This window comes from Callionymus lyra, chromosome 15 (genome assembly GCF_982586985.1).
Source record: "Callionymus lyra chromosome 15, fCalLyr1.hap1.1, whole genome shotgun sequence".
Lineage (NCBI taxonomy): Eukaryota > Metazoa > Chordata > Actinopteri > Syngnathiformes > Callionymidae > Callionymus > Callionymus lyra.
In genome coordinates, this window is record NC_141832.1 from 2,488,168 (window position 1) to 2,505,421 (window position 17,254).

At 44.0% G+C, this 17,254-nt stretch overlaps 1 protein-coding gene across 1 annotated transcript; it reads left to right on the forward strand.

Annotated features, from left to right (window-relative positions):
- Positions 1-2,869: 2,869 nt before the first annotated feature.
- mmd (monocyte to macrophage differentiation-associated) lies at positions 2,870-10,970 on the forward strand. The gene is made up of 7 exons (XM_087808836.1): positions 2,870-3,231; positions 4,943-5,024; positions 5,088-5,248; positions 6,467-6,541; positions 6,630-6,731; positions 10,178-10,247; positions 10,313-10,970. The coding sequence occupies exons 1-7, from the start codon at positions 3,206-3,208 to the stop codon at positions 10,511-10,513; spliced, it is 717 nt and encodes a 238-aa protein (XP_087664962.1). The 5' UTR covers positions 2,870-3,205; the 3' UTR covers positions 10,514-10,970.
- The last annotated feature ends 6,284 nt before the right edge of the window (positions 10,971-17,254 follow it).

Below are 17,254 nucleotides of genomic sequence, written 5' to 3' on the forward strand. Positions count from 1 at the left end.
TGGTCACGAAACTTTCTCGATCGGACACAGGTAAGCGTCGCTCGTCTGCGGCGCTAGGATTAGCGCTAACCGTTTGATTAAGTCTGCGCCGACTTCGTGACCTTCAAGACGCGTTCGTAGACGTCATCGGTTTCAAAAGTTCGGAATCGTTGACCAACAAACGAGCGTAACGCTTTAAAGATGCTTTTTTTTTTGTCGGGGCTTTCCCGAGAAAACCATATGACCGGTAGCCTAGCTAGCATGTTGCATAGCTAGCATGAAGCTAACGAGACTTAGCAACGAGTAAATAAAAACATGAACTTAAACAAACAACAAAACCTTGAGCGTAAGAAAAAGTATTGATGAACAGATTTGAGGGGAAAGAAAAACCTTTGATTTCGTTGAATCTTAACATCATCTCTGAGTTCACTGAGAGGGAGTGAGACGGAGAGAGTGGTGTCAAAACAAGTGTTAATTGAGTTAGAAAGCGACGGGATTTCATTTGAGTGAGAAGACGAGTTTTGGTCGAGTCTTGTTCTGAGTGAGGTTTCTGCCTCTCGTAGTCGCTCCGATGTTTTCAAAAAAATCGGATCTGACTAAAAGATCGGGAATAGATAAGAATAGTTATTTTTGAGGCTTTTACTTTGAAGGAGTCTCTGCGATTACGCTGCAATCTCCGCTCAGTTCACCGTCAGTGTAACCAGTTTGACAACTTCCTGTATCGTGTTACAAGTACATGTTCTAGTCAGAGTCTCTCAGGAGTGACGGAGCTTCGTCGTAGTAGTTCGTACTTTAAAGAACTTTACTACCAAAATATTTAAGATACTTCAAACTAAATAATCAGTTCATGATCAAAATCATGCTTTTTTTTTAACCAAATGCTTATGATTTTCAAAATAAAAGTTGAATTTTACACGTTCAGTGACACCACAGACGATGACATCACTCAAACCCTTCCAAGAGCCAAGGTCTCAAGCAGTTTGATTTATTTACTACTATTTGGTAGTTAAGACAGAGGTTAACTTAACCTACCACTCGTTACCAGACAAGATACTAAGGGAAGGACAAATTAAAACGAATGCTATACTTGCTAGCTGGTGGCTAACGGTGCTAGCAACGGTGATGTTAACGTAGCACCGCCGTAACACTTTGAAACAGCAAAATTTAAACTAACATTTCTAAACTGAGATGGAGTCACTTTCCTAACGATAGAATGAATTGATCATATTTTGAGAAAAAGAACACCTGGCTTACAAAAAGAAATAGAATATCTTAGCTTTTTTTTTTCAATCTTCAGTTTCTTGCTTGACCTCCTTTTTGCCGTTTTTTCTAGTTGTTGTTATGGATTTCTTTATTTTCATTTAATTAAAAAACTAAAAGGCTCTATCGCTGGTTATATATCGTGAATGTATGGATCATGTGCTATGAAAGGGATGTATTTCTAAAATATGCTTCTAGAGTAAATAATAATAAAGTTGCTAGCAGGATGCTAGCATTAGCATGTAGCGCAGTGAGAAAGGGAATGTTTTGTGTTTCTGTTCAAGCCGAAGCTCCTTCGCTGCCAGCGGCTCCACCGGGTTAATCCCGGACTATCAGCTTCAGGGTTTGTTCTCTTACGTAAACACAGTTTATCATCGAGCCGCTGATCAAGTTACTGCAGCGTGACGTAAGTTCTGGACCCGCGTCTGGACCTCAGTGCACGTGAAGACCTCATGTGTCTGGACCTCAGTGCACGTGAAGACCTCATGTGTCTGGACCTCAGTGCACGTGAAGACCTCATGTGTCTGGACCTGCTTCAGACTCTGAACCACATCAAACACACAATACACTTCAAAAATACTTCAATCCAGACGTCATTACATATTTTTATTGTTACCGTAAATAATAATAATAAATAATAAATAAAAATATAAATTATGGCGACACTATTGTATTAGTTGTGTTTTTAAAATATTGATACACCAATGTTTTTTCACGATACTGTATCGATGTTCAACAGTTTTCTTTTGGCTTTCAAATGATTTTTTCATGATAGTGGTTTATTTAATTTTTTATTTATTTACAATTAACATGGAAAATTCACAGTGTCTGTTCATTTGGGTGTTGCAATTAAACTTCCGGCCTCTAGATGGAAGCAGTCCTCCACAGAAGGAATGCGAGAACCCAGCCATGACTGAGGACGAGAGGATACAGTGGACTCCAGCAGCTTTTAAAGCTGATGTTTGGACGTAACAAATGAAAGCAGTTACGACTTCGGCAGGCAATTTGATACGAAGGTAGATTTGTTTCTTCAATAAAAAAAACACTAATAAAAAATGTATATATTTTAAGTAGAAAAAAAAGTTTCTTTATGTATTTAAAACTTTTTTTTACTTTAATTAATTAATTTATTAAAGGAAAGAATCAAATAAAATAACCCAAAAGTGGCCAAAAAACTAAAATATTTCAATTTAAACACCTTTTATTTAGTTTTAATTTAAAAAAAACACTTTCACTTTCAACACAAAAAAACAACAACAACTTGAAACAAATAAAACATTTTACATTGTTTTTTAATCAAAGCAGTTTTGATTGAGGAAACTATTTTTATTTTATATTTTTTTAACAGTAAAGAAACGCATCTAGTACTCGACAGTACTACAAATATATCCTTGTTCCTACAGTATCACTATATATCCTAATATATTGTATCATTGACCCTGTATCGTATCAATAGATTTTAGACACTACACACCTATAGTTAGCAAATAAAAAAAACTTTTATTACAAGTTTTATAATATTTTTTTAATACAGATGAACGCGCTCGTAGTAACAATCAAACCCCGCCTTCTACGCCACTATTGGTCAGTGAAGCCGCGCCCTGAGCGTCCATTGGTTGACGCAGCTGTCACTCACTGTCGCACATGAACCCATAACGAGTTGAGCGACAGAAGAAGAAGAAGAAGAAGAAAGAAGGCGTCAGACCTGCAGACTCGTCCAGCATGAGTCCAGGACCGTCGGTTCCTTCCGTCCTCCAGCGAGAGTAGACAGTGTGGCGCAGAATGATCGCCCGGAAGAGATTGAAAAGCTGCGTGTGGATGGAGTCACGACTTCCTGTTAGCCGACTAGCTAGCGGATGCTAACCTTTCTGTTCCGCCTCTTTTTTTTCGACTTCTCGATTGTTTTTTTAACGCCATTGTTTCCTCCATTTTGTTTCCTCTCCATCGCTGCCTTCGACTCGCTGACATGAAGGGACTCGACAGTTTTCGGAGGTGAGTCAAATGTTTGAGTCAAATGTTTGAGTCACGTGAATGAATCAACAGCTACACGGGAGGATGCGTCTGCGCATGCGCCAACATCTCAAAAACAATAAGAAAAGTCGCGACGATTGGCTGCTTTAGATGGCGCCAAAACAGAACTACTAGTTATGAATTAAATATCACTTAGTTCCAATTTGTACTGGCAATAATCTGTTTTTACGATACACAGTGATAGCGTAGTAACAAGTATATATGTGTAGTATTGTCCAGTACTTGACTCTGGTGTTGTGATAGTGTAGTATTGTTGAGTACTTGCCTCTGGTGTTGTGATAGTGTAGTAACAAGTATATATGTGTAGTATTGTCCAGTACTTGACTCTGGTGTTGTGATAGTGTAGTAACAAGTATATATGTGTAGTATTGTCCAGTACTTGACTCTGGTGTTGTGATAGTGTATTAACAAGTATATATGTGTAGTATTGTCCAGTACTTGACTCTGGTGTTGTGATAGTGTAGTAACAAGTATATGTGTGTAGTATTGTCCAGTACTTGACTCTGGTGTTGTGATAGTGTAGTAACAAGTATATATGTGTAGTATTGTCCACTACTTGACTCCGGTGTTGTGATAGTGTAGTAACGAGTATATATGTGTAGTATTGTCCAGTACTTGACTCTGGTGTTGTGATAGTGTAGTTACAAGTATATATGTGTAGTATTGTCCAGTACTTGACTCTGGTGTTGTGATAGTGTAGTAACAAGTATATATGTGTAGTATTGTCCAGTATTTGACTCTGGTGTTGTGATAGTGTAGTAACAAGTATATAAATATGTAGTATTGTCCAGTACTTCTCTGACTCTGGTGTTGTAGTATTTACAGACCACATGACTCTTGAGAAGTCGTAACTGCTTTCATTTGTTTTCAAACCAAAATATGTCCAAACATCAGCTTTAAAAGCTGAGCAACTGTATCCTCTCGTCCTCAGTCATCGCTGGGATCTCACAGGATATGATCCCTTCCTTCAGATGATGTATTGACTGGTTGAAACATTAATCACAACACAAAAATGACCAAACGCTGTACATGTTTGGTTTGAATGTTTTGAAAACCAGAATAGGGGTCCAAAGTATCCGATTACTTTTTTTTTAACATACCTGTCATGAGAATGATTTAAAAAAAAACACTCAGACTAAAGTAATCGATAACTTTTTAACACATGTGTCATAAGAAGAATGATTTTAAAACTTTCAGACCAAAGTAATCGATAACTTTATTATACACCTGTCACGATAATGATTTAAAAAAAAAAAACATTCAGACTAAAGTAATCGATAACTTTATTATACACCTGTCACGATAATGATTTAAAAAAGAAAACATTCAGACTAAAGTAATCGATAACTTTTTTACACACTGTCATAAGGAGAATGAAACGACGTCCTAATCTTTTGTTTTCTACATACTTTTACGAATATACAATTCTAACTGATCCAGAAGTTCGACTCTCCACTAACTTTAGACCCCCAGCACAATGACCTACTGTTATTAAAGGCGAACACAGGAAGTCGTCTTACCGTCAAAAGCAAATAACAGTAATGCTAATGTGTAGCTGAGCTAGCTCTAGTTAACCCAGTGAGTGGCCGCTAACAAGCTAGCTGGATGACTCCATCGTTGCGTCCAGAAGGTCTTCAGTGTAGAACATGCTAACGTCTCTGGTGTGTTCCAGGTTCATGAACAGACGAGCCTCCGCTAACTGTCGCTACCAGCCCACGTGCTACGAACACGCCGCCAACTGCTACACCCATGCAGTGAGTACTCTCCCTCAGACGAGCTAACGCCGCGGCGGTTAACGAACACGTTTGTCTCCGCAGTTCCTCATCGCTCCTGCCATGATCGGGATGGCGCTGTTGCACTGTCGGTCCGACAACAGCTGGGAGCGGATCACGGCCTGGGTCTACGGTCTGGGTCTGTGCGCCCTGTTCCTGGTCTCCACCGTCTTCCACATCATCACCTGGAAGAAGAGCCACATGAGGCGAGCGACGCACAACTCTACACAACACAAACACACACCTGTGATGTCACACGTCAGCAAACAAAGTCGATAAGCTTTGACCTTCAGTCTGGACTTTTACCAACAACCACATCATGGACTCGCACTGAGACGAACACAAGGTTCAGACACAAAAACACACAAAGAGACACACAATCCTGGTGTTTGTTGTTTACGGTCCATCCTGTTTAAATAAAGTTTATTCAAATGTTAGCATTAGCGTGGTTGCTAACAGTCTGTTTTAAATAGTTTATTCAAATGTTAGCATTAGCATGGTTGCTAACAGTCTGTTTTATATAAAGTTTATTCAAATGTTAGCATTAGCATTGTTGCTAATAGTCTGTTTTAAATAGTTTATTCAAATGTTAGCATTAGCATGGTTGCTAATAGTCTGTTTTAAATAAAGTTCACTCAAATGTTAGCATTAGCATGGTTGCTAACAATCTGTGTTATATAAAGCTTATTCAAATGTTAGCATTAGCGTGGTTGCTAACAGTCTGTTTTAAATAGTTTATTCAAATGTTAGCATTAGCATGGTTGCTAACAGTCTGTTTTATATAAAGTTTATTCAAATGTTAGCATTAGCATTGTTGCTAATAGTCTGTTTTAAATAGTTTATTCAAATGTTAGCATTAGCATGGTTGCTAATAGTCTGTTTTAAATAAAGTTCACTCAAATGTTAGCATTAGCATGGTTGCTAACAATCTGTGTTATATAAAGCTTATTCAAAAGTTAGCATTAGCATGGTTGCTAACAATCTGTTTTATATAAAGTTTATTCAAATTGTATTTTCCTTGTGTTAGCATTAGCATGGTTGCTAACAGTCTGTTTTATATAAAGCTTATTCAAAAGTTAGCATTAGCATGGTTGCTAACAATCTGTTTTATATAAAGTTTATTCAAATTGTATTTTCCTTGTGTTAGCATTAGCATGGTTGCTAACAATCTGTTTTATATAAAGTTTATTCAAATTGTATTTTCCTTGTGTTAGCATTAGCATGGTTGCTAACAGTCTGTTTTATATAAAGCTTATTCAAAAGTTAGCATTAGCATGGTTGCTAACAATCTGTTTTATATAAAGTTTATTCAAATTGTATTTTCCTTGTGTTAGCATTAGCATGGTTGCTAACAGTCTGTTTTATATAAAGCTTATTCAACTGTTAGCATTAGCACGGTTGCTAACATTCTGGTGCTGCCGCAGGTCCATGGAGCAATGCTTCCACATGTGCGACCGGGTTGTGATCTACTTGTTCATCGCCGCCTCGTACACGCCCTGGTGAGGAGCCCAACCAGGAGTCCAACCAGGAGTCCAACCAGGAGTCGAACCCCAGACCAGACTCAGGACTGACTGTCGTGTGTTGCAGGTTGAACCTCCGAGAACTGGGTCCTCTGGCGGCTCACATGCGCTGGTTTGTCTGGATCATGGCTGCAGCAGGAACTTTCTACGTCTTCAACTACCACGAGAAGTTAGTATCTGACTCCTGCTGACTCCTGCTGACTCTGACTCCTAGTGACTCTGACTCCTTCTGACTCCTGCTGACTCTGACTCCTGCTGACTCTGACTCCTGCTGACTCTGACTCCTGCTGACTCCTGCTGACTCTGACTCCTGCTGACTCTGACTCCTGCTGACTCCTTCTGACTCCTGCTGACCCTGACTCCTGCTGACCCTGACTCCTGCTGACTCTGACTCCTGCTGACTCCTGCTGACTCCTGCTGACTCTGACTCCTGCTGACTCCTGCTGACTCCTGCTGACTCTGACTCCTGCTGACTCCTGCTGACTCTGACTCCTGCTGACTCCTGCTGACTCTGACTCCTACTGACTCTGACTCCTGCTGACTCTGACTCCTGCTGACTCTGACTCCTGCCGACTCTGACTCCTGCCGACTCTGACTCCTGCTGACTCTGACTCCTGCTGACTCTGACTCCTACTCTGACTCCTGCCGACTCTGACTCCTGCCGACTCTGACTCCTGCTGACTCCTGCTGACTCTGACTCCTGCCGACTCTGACTCCTGCCGACTCTGACTCCTGCCGACTCTGACTCCTGCCGACTCTGACTCCTGCCGACTCTGACTCCTGCTGACTCTGACTCCTGCTGACTCTGACTCCTGCTGACTCTGACTCCTGCTGACTCTGACTCCTGCTGACTCTGACTCCTGCTGACTCTGACTCCTGCTGACTCTGACTCCTGCTGACTCTGACTCCTGCTGACTCTGACTCCTGCTGACTCTGACTCCTGCTGACTCTGACTCCTGCCGACTCTGACTCCTGCCGACTCTGACTCCTACTGACTCCTGCTGACTCTGACTCCTGCCGACTCTGACTCCTGCTGACTCTGACTCCTGCTGACTCTGACTCCTGCCGACTCTGACTCCTACTGACTCCTGCCGACTCTGACTCCTGCCGACTCTGACTCCTGCCGACTCTGACTCCTGCCGACTCTGACTCCTGCCGACTCTGACTCCTGCCGACTCTGACTCCTGCCGACTCTGACTCCTGCTGACTCCTGCTGACTCTGACTCCTGCTGACTCTGACTCTGACTCCTACTCTGACTCCTGCCGACTCTGACTCCTGCCGACTCTGACTCCTGCCGACTCTGACTCCTGCTGACTCCTGCTGACTCTGACTCCTGCTGACTCCTGCCGACTCTGACTCCTGCCGACTCTGACTCCTGCTGACTCCTGCTGACTCTGACCCCTGCTGACTCTGACCCCTGCTGACTCTGACTCCTGCTGACTCTGACTCCTACTCTGACTCCTGCCGACTCTGACTCCTGCTGACTCTGACTCCTGCTGACTCTGACTCCTGCCGACTCTGACTCCTGCCGACTCTGACTCCTGCTGACTCTGACTCCTGCCGACTCTGACTCCTGCCGACTCTGACTCCTGCCGACTCTGACTCCTGCCGACTCTGACTCCTGCCGACTCTGACTCCTGCCGACTCTGACTCCTGCCGACTCTGACTCCTGCCGACTCTGACTCCTGCCGACTCTGACTCCTGCCGACTCTGACTCCTGCTGACTCCTGCTGACTCTGACTCCTGCTGACTCTGACTCCTGCTGACTCTGACTCCTGCCGACTCTGACTCCTGCCGACTCTGACTCCTGCTGACTCTGACTCCTGCTGACTCCTGCTGACTCTGACTCCTACTCTGACTCCTGCTGACTCTGACTCCTGCTGACTCTGACTCCTGCTGACTCTGACTCCTGCTGACTCTGACTCCTGCTGACTCTGACTCCTGCTGACTCTGACTCCTGCCGACTCTGACTCCTACTGACTCCTGCTGACTCTGACTCCTGCTGACTCTGACTCCTGCTGACTCTGACTCCTGCCGACTCTGACTCCTGCCGACTCTGACTCCTGCCGACTCTGACTCCTGCCGACTCTGACTCCTGCCGACTCTGACTCCTGCCGACTCTGACTCCTGCCGACTCTGACTCCTGCCGACTCTGACTCCTGCCGACTCTGACTCCTGCCGACTCTGACTCCTGCCGACTCTGACTCCTGCCGACTCTGACTCCTGCCGACTCTGACTCCTGCCGACTCTGACTCCTGCCGACTCTGACTCCTGCTGACTCTGACTCCTGCTGACTCTGACTCCTGCTGACTCTGACTCCTGCTGACTCTGACTCCTGCTGACTCTGACTCCTGCTGACTCTGACTCCTGCTGACTCTGACTCCTGCCGACTCTGACTCCTGCCGACTCTGACTCCTGCCGACTCTGACTCCTGCCGACTCTGACTCCTGCCGACTCTGACTCCTGCCGACTCTGACTCCTGCCGACTCTGACTCCTGCCGACTCTGACTCCTGCCGACTCTGACTCCTGCCGACTCTGACTCCTGCCGACTCTGACTCCTGCTGACTCCTGCTGACTCTGACTCCTGCTGACTCTGACTCCTGCTGACTCTGACTCCTGCCGACTCTGACTCCTGCCGACTCTGACTCCTGCTGACTCTGACTCCTGCTGACTCCTGCTGACTCTGACTCCTGCCGACTCTGACTCCTGCTGACTCTGACTCCTGCTGACTCCTGCTGACTCTGACTCCTACTCTGACTCCTGCTGACTCTGACTCCTGCTGACTCTGACTCCTGCTGACTCTGACTCCTGCTGACTCTGACTCCTGCTGACTCTGACTCCTGCTGACTCTGACTCCTGCCGACTCTGACTCCTGCTGACTCTGACTCCTGCTGACTCTGACTCCTGCTGACTCTGACTCCTGCTGACTCCTGCCGACTCTGACTCCTGCCGACTCTGACTCCTGCCGACTCTGACTCCTGCCGACTCTGACTCCTGCCGACTCTGACTCCTGCCGACTCTGACTCCTACTGACTCTGACTCCTGCTGACTCTGACTCCTGCTGACTCTGACTCCTCTTGACTCTGACTCCTGCTGACTCTGACTCCTCTTGACTCTGACTCCTGCTGACTCTGACTCCTACTGACTCCTGCTGACTCTGACTCCTGCTGACTCTGACTCCTTCTGACTCCTGCTGACTCTGACTCCTGCTGACTCTGACTCCTGCTGACTCTGACTCCTTCTGACTCCTGCTGACTCTGACTCCTGCTGACTCTGACTCCTGCTGACTCCTGCTGACTCTGACTCCTGCTGACTCCTGCTGACTCTGACTCCTGCTGACTCCTGCTGACTCTGACTCCTACTGACTCTGACTCCTGCTGACTCTGACTCCTACTGACTCCTGCCGACTCTGACTCCTGCTGACTCCTGCTGACTCCTGCCGACTCCTGCTGACTCCTGCTGACTCTGACTCCTGCTGACTCTGACTCCTGCCGACTCTGACTCCTGCTGACTCCTGCCGACTCTGACTCCTGCTGACTCTGACTCCTGCTGACTCCTGCCGACTCTGACTCTGCTCATGCTTGACGTGCTGCTGACAGCTGTCACTCTGCAGGTATAAACTGGTGGAGCTGGCGTTCTACCTGACGATGGGCTTCTTCCCCGCCTCGGTCATCACGTCCATGGTGAGTCTCCCTGTGACCCTGACTCCCCTCTGACTCACCTCCTGGTCCACCTCCTGGTCCCTCAGAGCAACACGGAGGGTCTGCAGGAGCTGGCGTGTGGGGGTCTCATCTACTGTCTGGGCGTCTTCTTCTTCAAGAGCGACGGCGTCATCCCCTTCGCTCACGCCATCTGGCACGTGTTCGTGGCGCTGGCGGCCGCCGTCCATTACTACGCCATCTGGAAGTACCTGTACAGGTCGGCGAGCGACTCGCTGCTGGACTCGTGAGTCACAGCGACTCCCGGGTCAGGACCGGAGACTCGGACCGGAAGAGTCGGATCAACGTTTACAGACGAGTCGCTCTTTTTTTCCCCGACTCGAGTCTAGAAACTTTTTACGCTCGTGTCGACCTTTGACACTTTTCTACCTTCAAGTCGCTAACATTCCACTGGAGGTCACGTGACCTCCTGCAGTACAAGTCGTCTACGACTCCCTCTGACCCGCGGGTCGGAGGTTTGAAACCTCGCGCGTCGGAGGAAGTCGTGAAACACCCGAGTGTCGAGTTCGATGCCAAAACTCGTGATCACTGTCAGGAAAATGTGGTTCTCCTGTGGCGCCCTCTAGTGGCCGCAGCGCGTCAGGATGATGTGACGGTGATTGTAACTTGTTTTTAACCTTTTGCCTTCAATGCTGTCGTTCTTGGTGCTGCTGTCACCTGTGAATAAACTTCACTGGCCCTGTGTGAGTCTGTGTGTGTTTCTGCGTCAGTGTGAGTCTGTGCGTCAGTGTGAGTTTGTGTGTGTCAGTGTGAGTGAGTGTGTGTTTGTGTGTGATCGTGCGTCAGTGTGAGTCTGTGTGTGTTTGTGCATCAGTGTGAGTCTGTGTGTGTTTGTGCGTCTGTGTGTGTTTGAGCGTCAGTGTGAGTCTGTGTGTGATCGTGCGTCAGTGTGAGTCTGTGTGTTTTCGTGCGTCAGTGTGAGTTTGTGCGTCAGTGTGAGTCTGTGTGTGTTTGTGCGTCAGTGTGAGTCTGTGTGTTTTTGTGCGTCAGTGTGAGTCTTTGCGTCAGGAGTCTGTGTGTGTTTGTGCGTCAGTGTGAGTCTGTGTGTGTTTGTGCGTCAGTGTGAGTCTGTGTGAGTCTGTGTGTGTTTGTGCGTCAGTGTGAGTCTGTGTGAGTCTGTGTGTGTTTGTGCGTCAGTGTGAGTCTGTGTGTGTCATCAGTGTGAGTCTGTGCGTGTTTGTGCGTCAGTGTGAGTTTGTGTGTCATCAGTGTGAGTCTGTGCGTGTTTGTGCGTCAGTGTGAGTTTGTGTGTGTCATCAGTGTGAGTCTGTGTGTGTTTGTGCGTCAGTGTGAGTCTGTGTGTGTTTGTGCATCAGTGTGAGTCTGTGTGTGTTTGTGCGTCTGTGTGAGTCTGTGTGTGTTTGAGCGTCAGTGTGAGTCTGTGTGTGATCATGCGTCAGTGTGAGTCTGTGTGTGTTCGTGCGTCAGTGTGAGTCTGTGTGTGTTCGTGCGTCAGTGTGAGTCTGTGTGTTTGTGTTTGTGCGTCAGTGTGAGTCTGTGTGTGTTCGTGCGTCAGTGTGAGTCTGTGTGTGTTCGTGCGTCAGTGTGAGTCTGTGTGTGTTCGTGCGTCAGTGTGAGTCTGTGTGTGTTTGTGCGTCAGTGTGAGTCTGTGTGTGTCATCAGTGTGAGTCTGTGTGTGTTTGTGCGTCAGTGTGAGTCTGTGTGTGTTCGTGTGTCATCAGTGTGAGTCTGTGTGTGTTCGTGAGTCTGTGTGTGAGTCTGTGTGTGTTTGTGCGTCAGTGTGAGTCTTTAACTTCTACACATCAGTGTGAGTCTTTAACTTCTACACATCAGTGTGAGTCTTTAACTTCTACACATCAGTGTGAGTCTAACTTCTACACATCAGTGTAAGTCTTTAACTTCTACACATCAGTGTGAGTCTTTAACTTCTACACACCAGTGTGAGTCTTTAAATTCTACACATCAGTGTGAGTCTTTAACTTCTACACATCAGTGTGAGTCTTTAACTTCTACACATCAGTGTGAGTCTTTAACTTCTACACATCAGTGTGAGTCTTTAACTTCTACACATCAGTGTGAGTCTTTAACTTCTACACATCAGTGTGAGTCTTTAACTTCTACACATCAGTGTGAGTCTTTAACTTCTACACACCAGTGTGAGTCTTTAACTTCTACACATCAGTGTGAGTCTTTAACTTCTACACATCAGTGTGAGTCTTTAACTTCTACACATCAGTGTGAGTCTTTAACTTCTACACATCAGTGTGAGTCTTTAACTTCTACACATCAGTGTGAGTCTTTAACTTCTACACATCAGTGTGAGTCTTTAACTTCTACACATCAGTGTGAGTCTTTAACTTCTACACACTAGTGTGAGTCTTTAACTTCTACACATCAGTGTGAGTCTTTAACTTCTACACACTAGTGTGAGTCTTTAACTTCTACACACCAGTGTGAGTCTTTAACTTCTACACATCAGTGTGAGTCTTTAACTTCTACACATCAGTGTGAGTCTTTAACTTCTACACATCAGTGTGAGTCTTTAACTTCTACACACTAGTGTGAGTCTTTAACTTCTACACATCAGTGTGAGTCTTTAACTTCTACACATCAGTGTGAGTCTTTAACTTCTACACATCAGTGTGAGTCTTTAACTTCTACACATCAGTGTGAGTCTTTAACTTCTACACACCAGTGTGAGTCTTTAACTTCTACACATCAGTGTGAGTCTTTAACTTCTACACATCAGTGTGAGTCTTTAACTTCTACACATCAGTGTGAGTCTTTAACTCCTTCACATCAGTGTGAGTCTTTAACTTCTACACATCAGTGTGAGTCTTTAACTTCTACACATCAGTGTGAGTCTTTAACTTCTACACACCAGTGTGAGTCTTTAAATTCTACACATCAGTGTGAGTCTTTAACTTCTACACATCAGTGTGAGTCTTTAACTTCTACACATCAGTGTGAGTCTTTAACTTCTACACATCAGTGTGAGTCTTTAACTTTTACACACCAGTGTGAGTCTTTAACTTCTACACATCAGTGTGAGTCTTTAACTTCTACACACCAGTGTGAGTCTTTAACTTCTACACACCAGTGAGTCTTTAACTTCTACACACCAGTGTGAGTCTTTAACTTCTACACATCAGTGTGAGTCTTTAACTTCTACACATCAGTGTGAGTCTTTAACTTCTACACATCAGTGTGAGTCTTTAACTTCTACACATCAGTGTGAGTCTTTAACTTCTACACACCAGTGTGAGTCTTTAACTTCTACACATCAGTGTGAGTCTTTAACTTCTACACATCAGTGTGAGTCTTTAACTTCTACACACCAGTGTGAGTCTTTAACTTCTACACACCAGTGAGTCTTTAACTTCTACACATCAGTGTGAGTCTTTAACTTCTACACACCAGTGTGAGTCTTTAACTTCTACACACCAGTGTGAGTCTTTAACTTCTACACACCAGTGTGAGTCTTTAACTTCTACACATCAGTGTGAGTCTTTAACTTCTACACGCCAGTGTGAGTCTTTAACTTCTACACACCAGTGTGAGTCTTTAACTTCTACACACCAGTGTGAGTCTTTAACTTCTACACACCAGTGTGAGTCTTTAACTTCTACACATCAGTGTGAGTCTTTAACTGCTACACATCAGTGTGAGTCTGTGTAACAACACTTCACCTCAGGATGAACACAATACTTTTATATCCTCTATGTAAGTAATAGTTACTTGTAAAGATATTTCTACACCAGGGTCACAAAGCGCTTTAACAATCAAAATAACTTTAAAAATATAAAAAATCCCTACAAATGTTATGCATAAATACTTGAGTGGTTGTATTCATTTGTGTGTATAATATATATACATGGGGCACACAGTGGTGCAGTGGTTAAGCACAGTCACCTCACAGCCAGAAGGTTGTTGGTTCACCTCCAGGTCAAGTCAACTTGTGAGTCTTGAATTTTCTCCCCATGTTGCATGGGTTTATCAAGACACTCCGGTTTCCTCCCACAGTCCAAATACATACAATTTTATTGAGAACTTCTCCATAGGTATGAGTGTGTCTTTGTGTGTCAGACAGACTGTCTGTCCAGCAACTATTGTAACAGTTTGTTTTCATGTCTTAACAAGAAGGATCTCGCTTTCAATTCATACAAAACTCTGCAGCCAGAATTCTGAGCCGCTCTAGTAGAAGAACTCACATTTCTCCTTCAAACTCTTCACTGGCTGCCAGTTTCTTTCAGGATCATTTTAAAATTCTGGTTCTTACTTTCAGATCTATTCATGGTCAGACCTTCCATCAGTGATCTGATCCAGACTTACACCCCAGCTCGGGCTCTGAGGTCTGTGGATCAGAATCTACTGATGGTTCCTGAACTTCAGGACCAGAGGAGAGAAATCCTTCCAGACTGTTGCTCCTAAGCTTTGGAACCATCTCTGTGTTTGATGATCTACTGACTCCTTCAAGAAACATGTGTGTTTGATGATCTACTGACTCCTTCAAGAAACATCTGTGTTTGATGATCTACTGACTCCTTCAAGAAACATGTGGGTTTGATGATCTACTGACTCCTTCAAGAAACATGTGTGTTTGATGATCTACTGACTCCTTCAAGAAACATCTGTGTTTGATGATCTACTGACTCCTTCAAGAAACATGTGTGTTTGATGATCTACTGACTCCTTCAAGAAACATCTGTGTTTGATGATCTACTGACTCCTTCAAGAAACATGTGTGTTTGATGATCTACTGACTCCTTCAAGAAACATCTGTGTTTGATGATCTACTGACTCCTTCAAGAAACATCTGTGTTTGATGATCTACTGACTCCTTCAAGAAACATCTGTGTTTGATGGTCTACTGACTCCTTCAAGAAACATCTGTGTTTGATGATCTACAGACTCCTTCAAGAAACATCTGTGTTTGATGATCTACTGACTCCTTCAAGAAACATCTGTGTTTGATGATCTACTGACTCCTTCAAGAAACATCTGTGTTTGATGATCTACAGACTCCTTCAAGAAACATCTGTGTTTGATGATCTACTGACTCCTTCAAGAAACATCTGTGTTTGATGATCTACTGACTCCTTCAAGAAACATCTGTGTTTGATGGTCTACTGACTCCTTCAAGAAACATCTGTGTTTGATGATCTACTGACTCCTTCAAGAAACATCTGTGTTTGATGATCTACTGACTCCTTCAAGCAACATCTGTGTTTGATGATCTACTGACTCCTTCAAGAAACATCTGTGTTTGATGGTCTACTGACTCCTTCAAGAAACATGTGTGTTTGATGATATACTGACTGCTTCAAGAAACATCTGTGTTTGATGATCTACTGACTCCTTCAAGCAACATCTGTGTTTGATGATCTACTGACTCCTTCAAGAAACATCTGTGTTTGATGATCTACTGACTCCTTCAAGCAACATCTGTGTTTGATGATCTACTGACTCCTTCAAGAAACATCTGTGTTTGATGGTCTACTGACTCCTTCAAGAAACATGTGTGTTTGATGATATACTGACTGCTTCAAGAAACATCTGTGTTTGATGATCTACTGACTCCTTCAAGCAACATCTGTGTTTGATGGTCTACTGACTCCTTCAAGAAACATCTGTGTTTGATGATCTACTGACTCCTTCAAGAAACATCTGTGTTTGATGATCTACTGACTCCTTCAAGCAACATCTGTGTTTGATGATCTACTGACTCCTTCAAGAAACATCTGTGTTTGATGGTCTACTGACTCCTTCAAGAAACATGTGTGTTTGATGATATACTGACTCCTTCAAGAAACATCTGTGTTTGATGGTCTACTGACTCCTTCAAGAAACATGTGTGTTTGATGATCTACTGACTCCTTCAAGAAACATCTGTGTTTGATGGTCTACTGACTCCTTCAAGTAACATGTGTGTTTGATGATCTACTGACTCCTTCAAGAAACATCTGTGTTTGATGATCTACTGACTCCTTCAAGAAACATCTGTGTTTGATGATCTACTGACTCCTTCAAGAAACATCTGTGTTTGATGATCTACTGACTCCTTCAAGAAACATCTGTGTTTGATGATCTACTGACTCCTTCAAGAAACATCTGTGTTTGATGATCTACTGACTCCTTCAAGAAACATCTGTGTTTGATGATCTACTGACTCCTTCAAGAAACATCTGTGTTTGATGATCTACTGACTCCTTCAAGAAACATCTGTGTTTGATGATCTACTGACTCCTTCAAGAAACATCTGTGTTTGATGATCTACTGACTCCTTCAAGAAACATCTGTGTTTGATGATCTACTGACTCCTTCAAGAAACATCTGTGTTTGATGATCTACTGACTCCTTCAAGAAACATCTGTGTTTGATGATCTACTGACTCCTTCAAGAAACATCTGTGTTTGATGATCTACTGACTCCTTCAAGAAACATCTGTGTTTGATGATCTACTGACTCCTTCAAGAAACATCTGTGTTTGATGATCTACTGACTCCTTCAAGAAACATCTGTGTTTGATGATCTACTGACTCCTTCAAGAAACATCTGTGTTTGATGATCTACTGACTCCTTCAAGAAACATCTGTGTTTGATGATCTACTGACTCCTTCAAGAAACATGTGTGTTTGATGATCTACTGACTCCTTCAAGAAACATCTGTGTTTGATGATCTACTGACTCCTTCAAGAAACATGTGTGTTTGATGATCTACTGACTCCTTCAAGAAACATGTGTGTTTGATGATCTACTGACTCCTTCAAGAAACATGTGTGTTTGATGATCTACTGACTCCTTCAAGAAACATCTGTGTTTGATGGTCTACTGACTCCTTCAAGAAACATCTGTGTTTGATGATCTACTGACTCCTTCAAGAAACATCTGTGTTTGATGATCTACTGACTCCTTCAAGAAACATCTGTGTTTGATGATCTACTGACTCCTTCAAGAAACATGTGTGTTTGATGATCTACTGACTCCTTCAAGCAACATCTGTGTTTGAT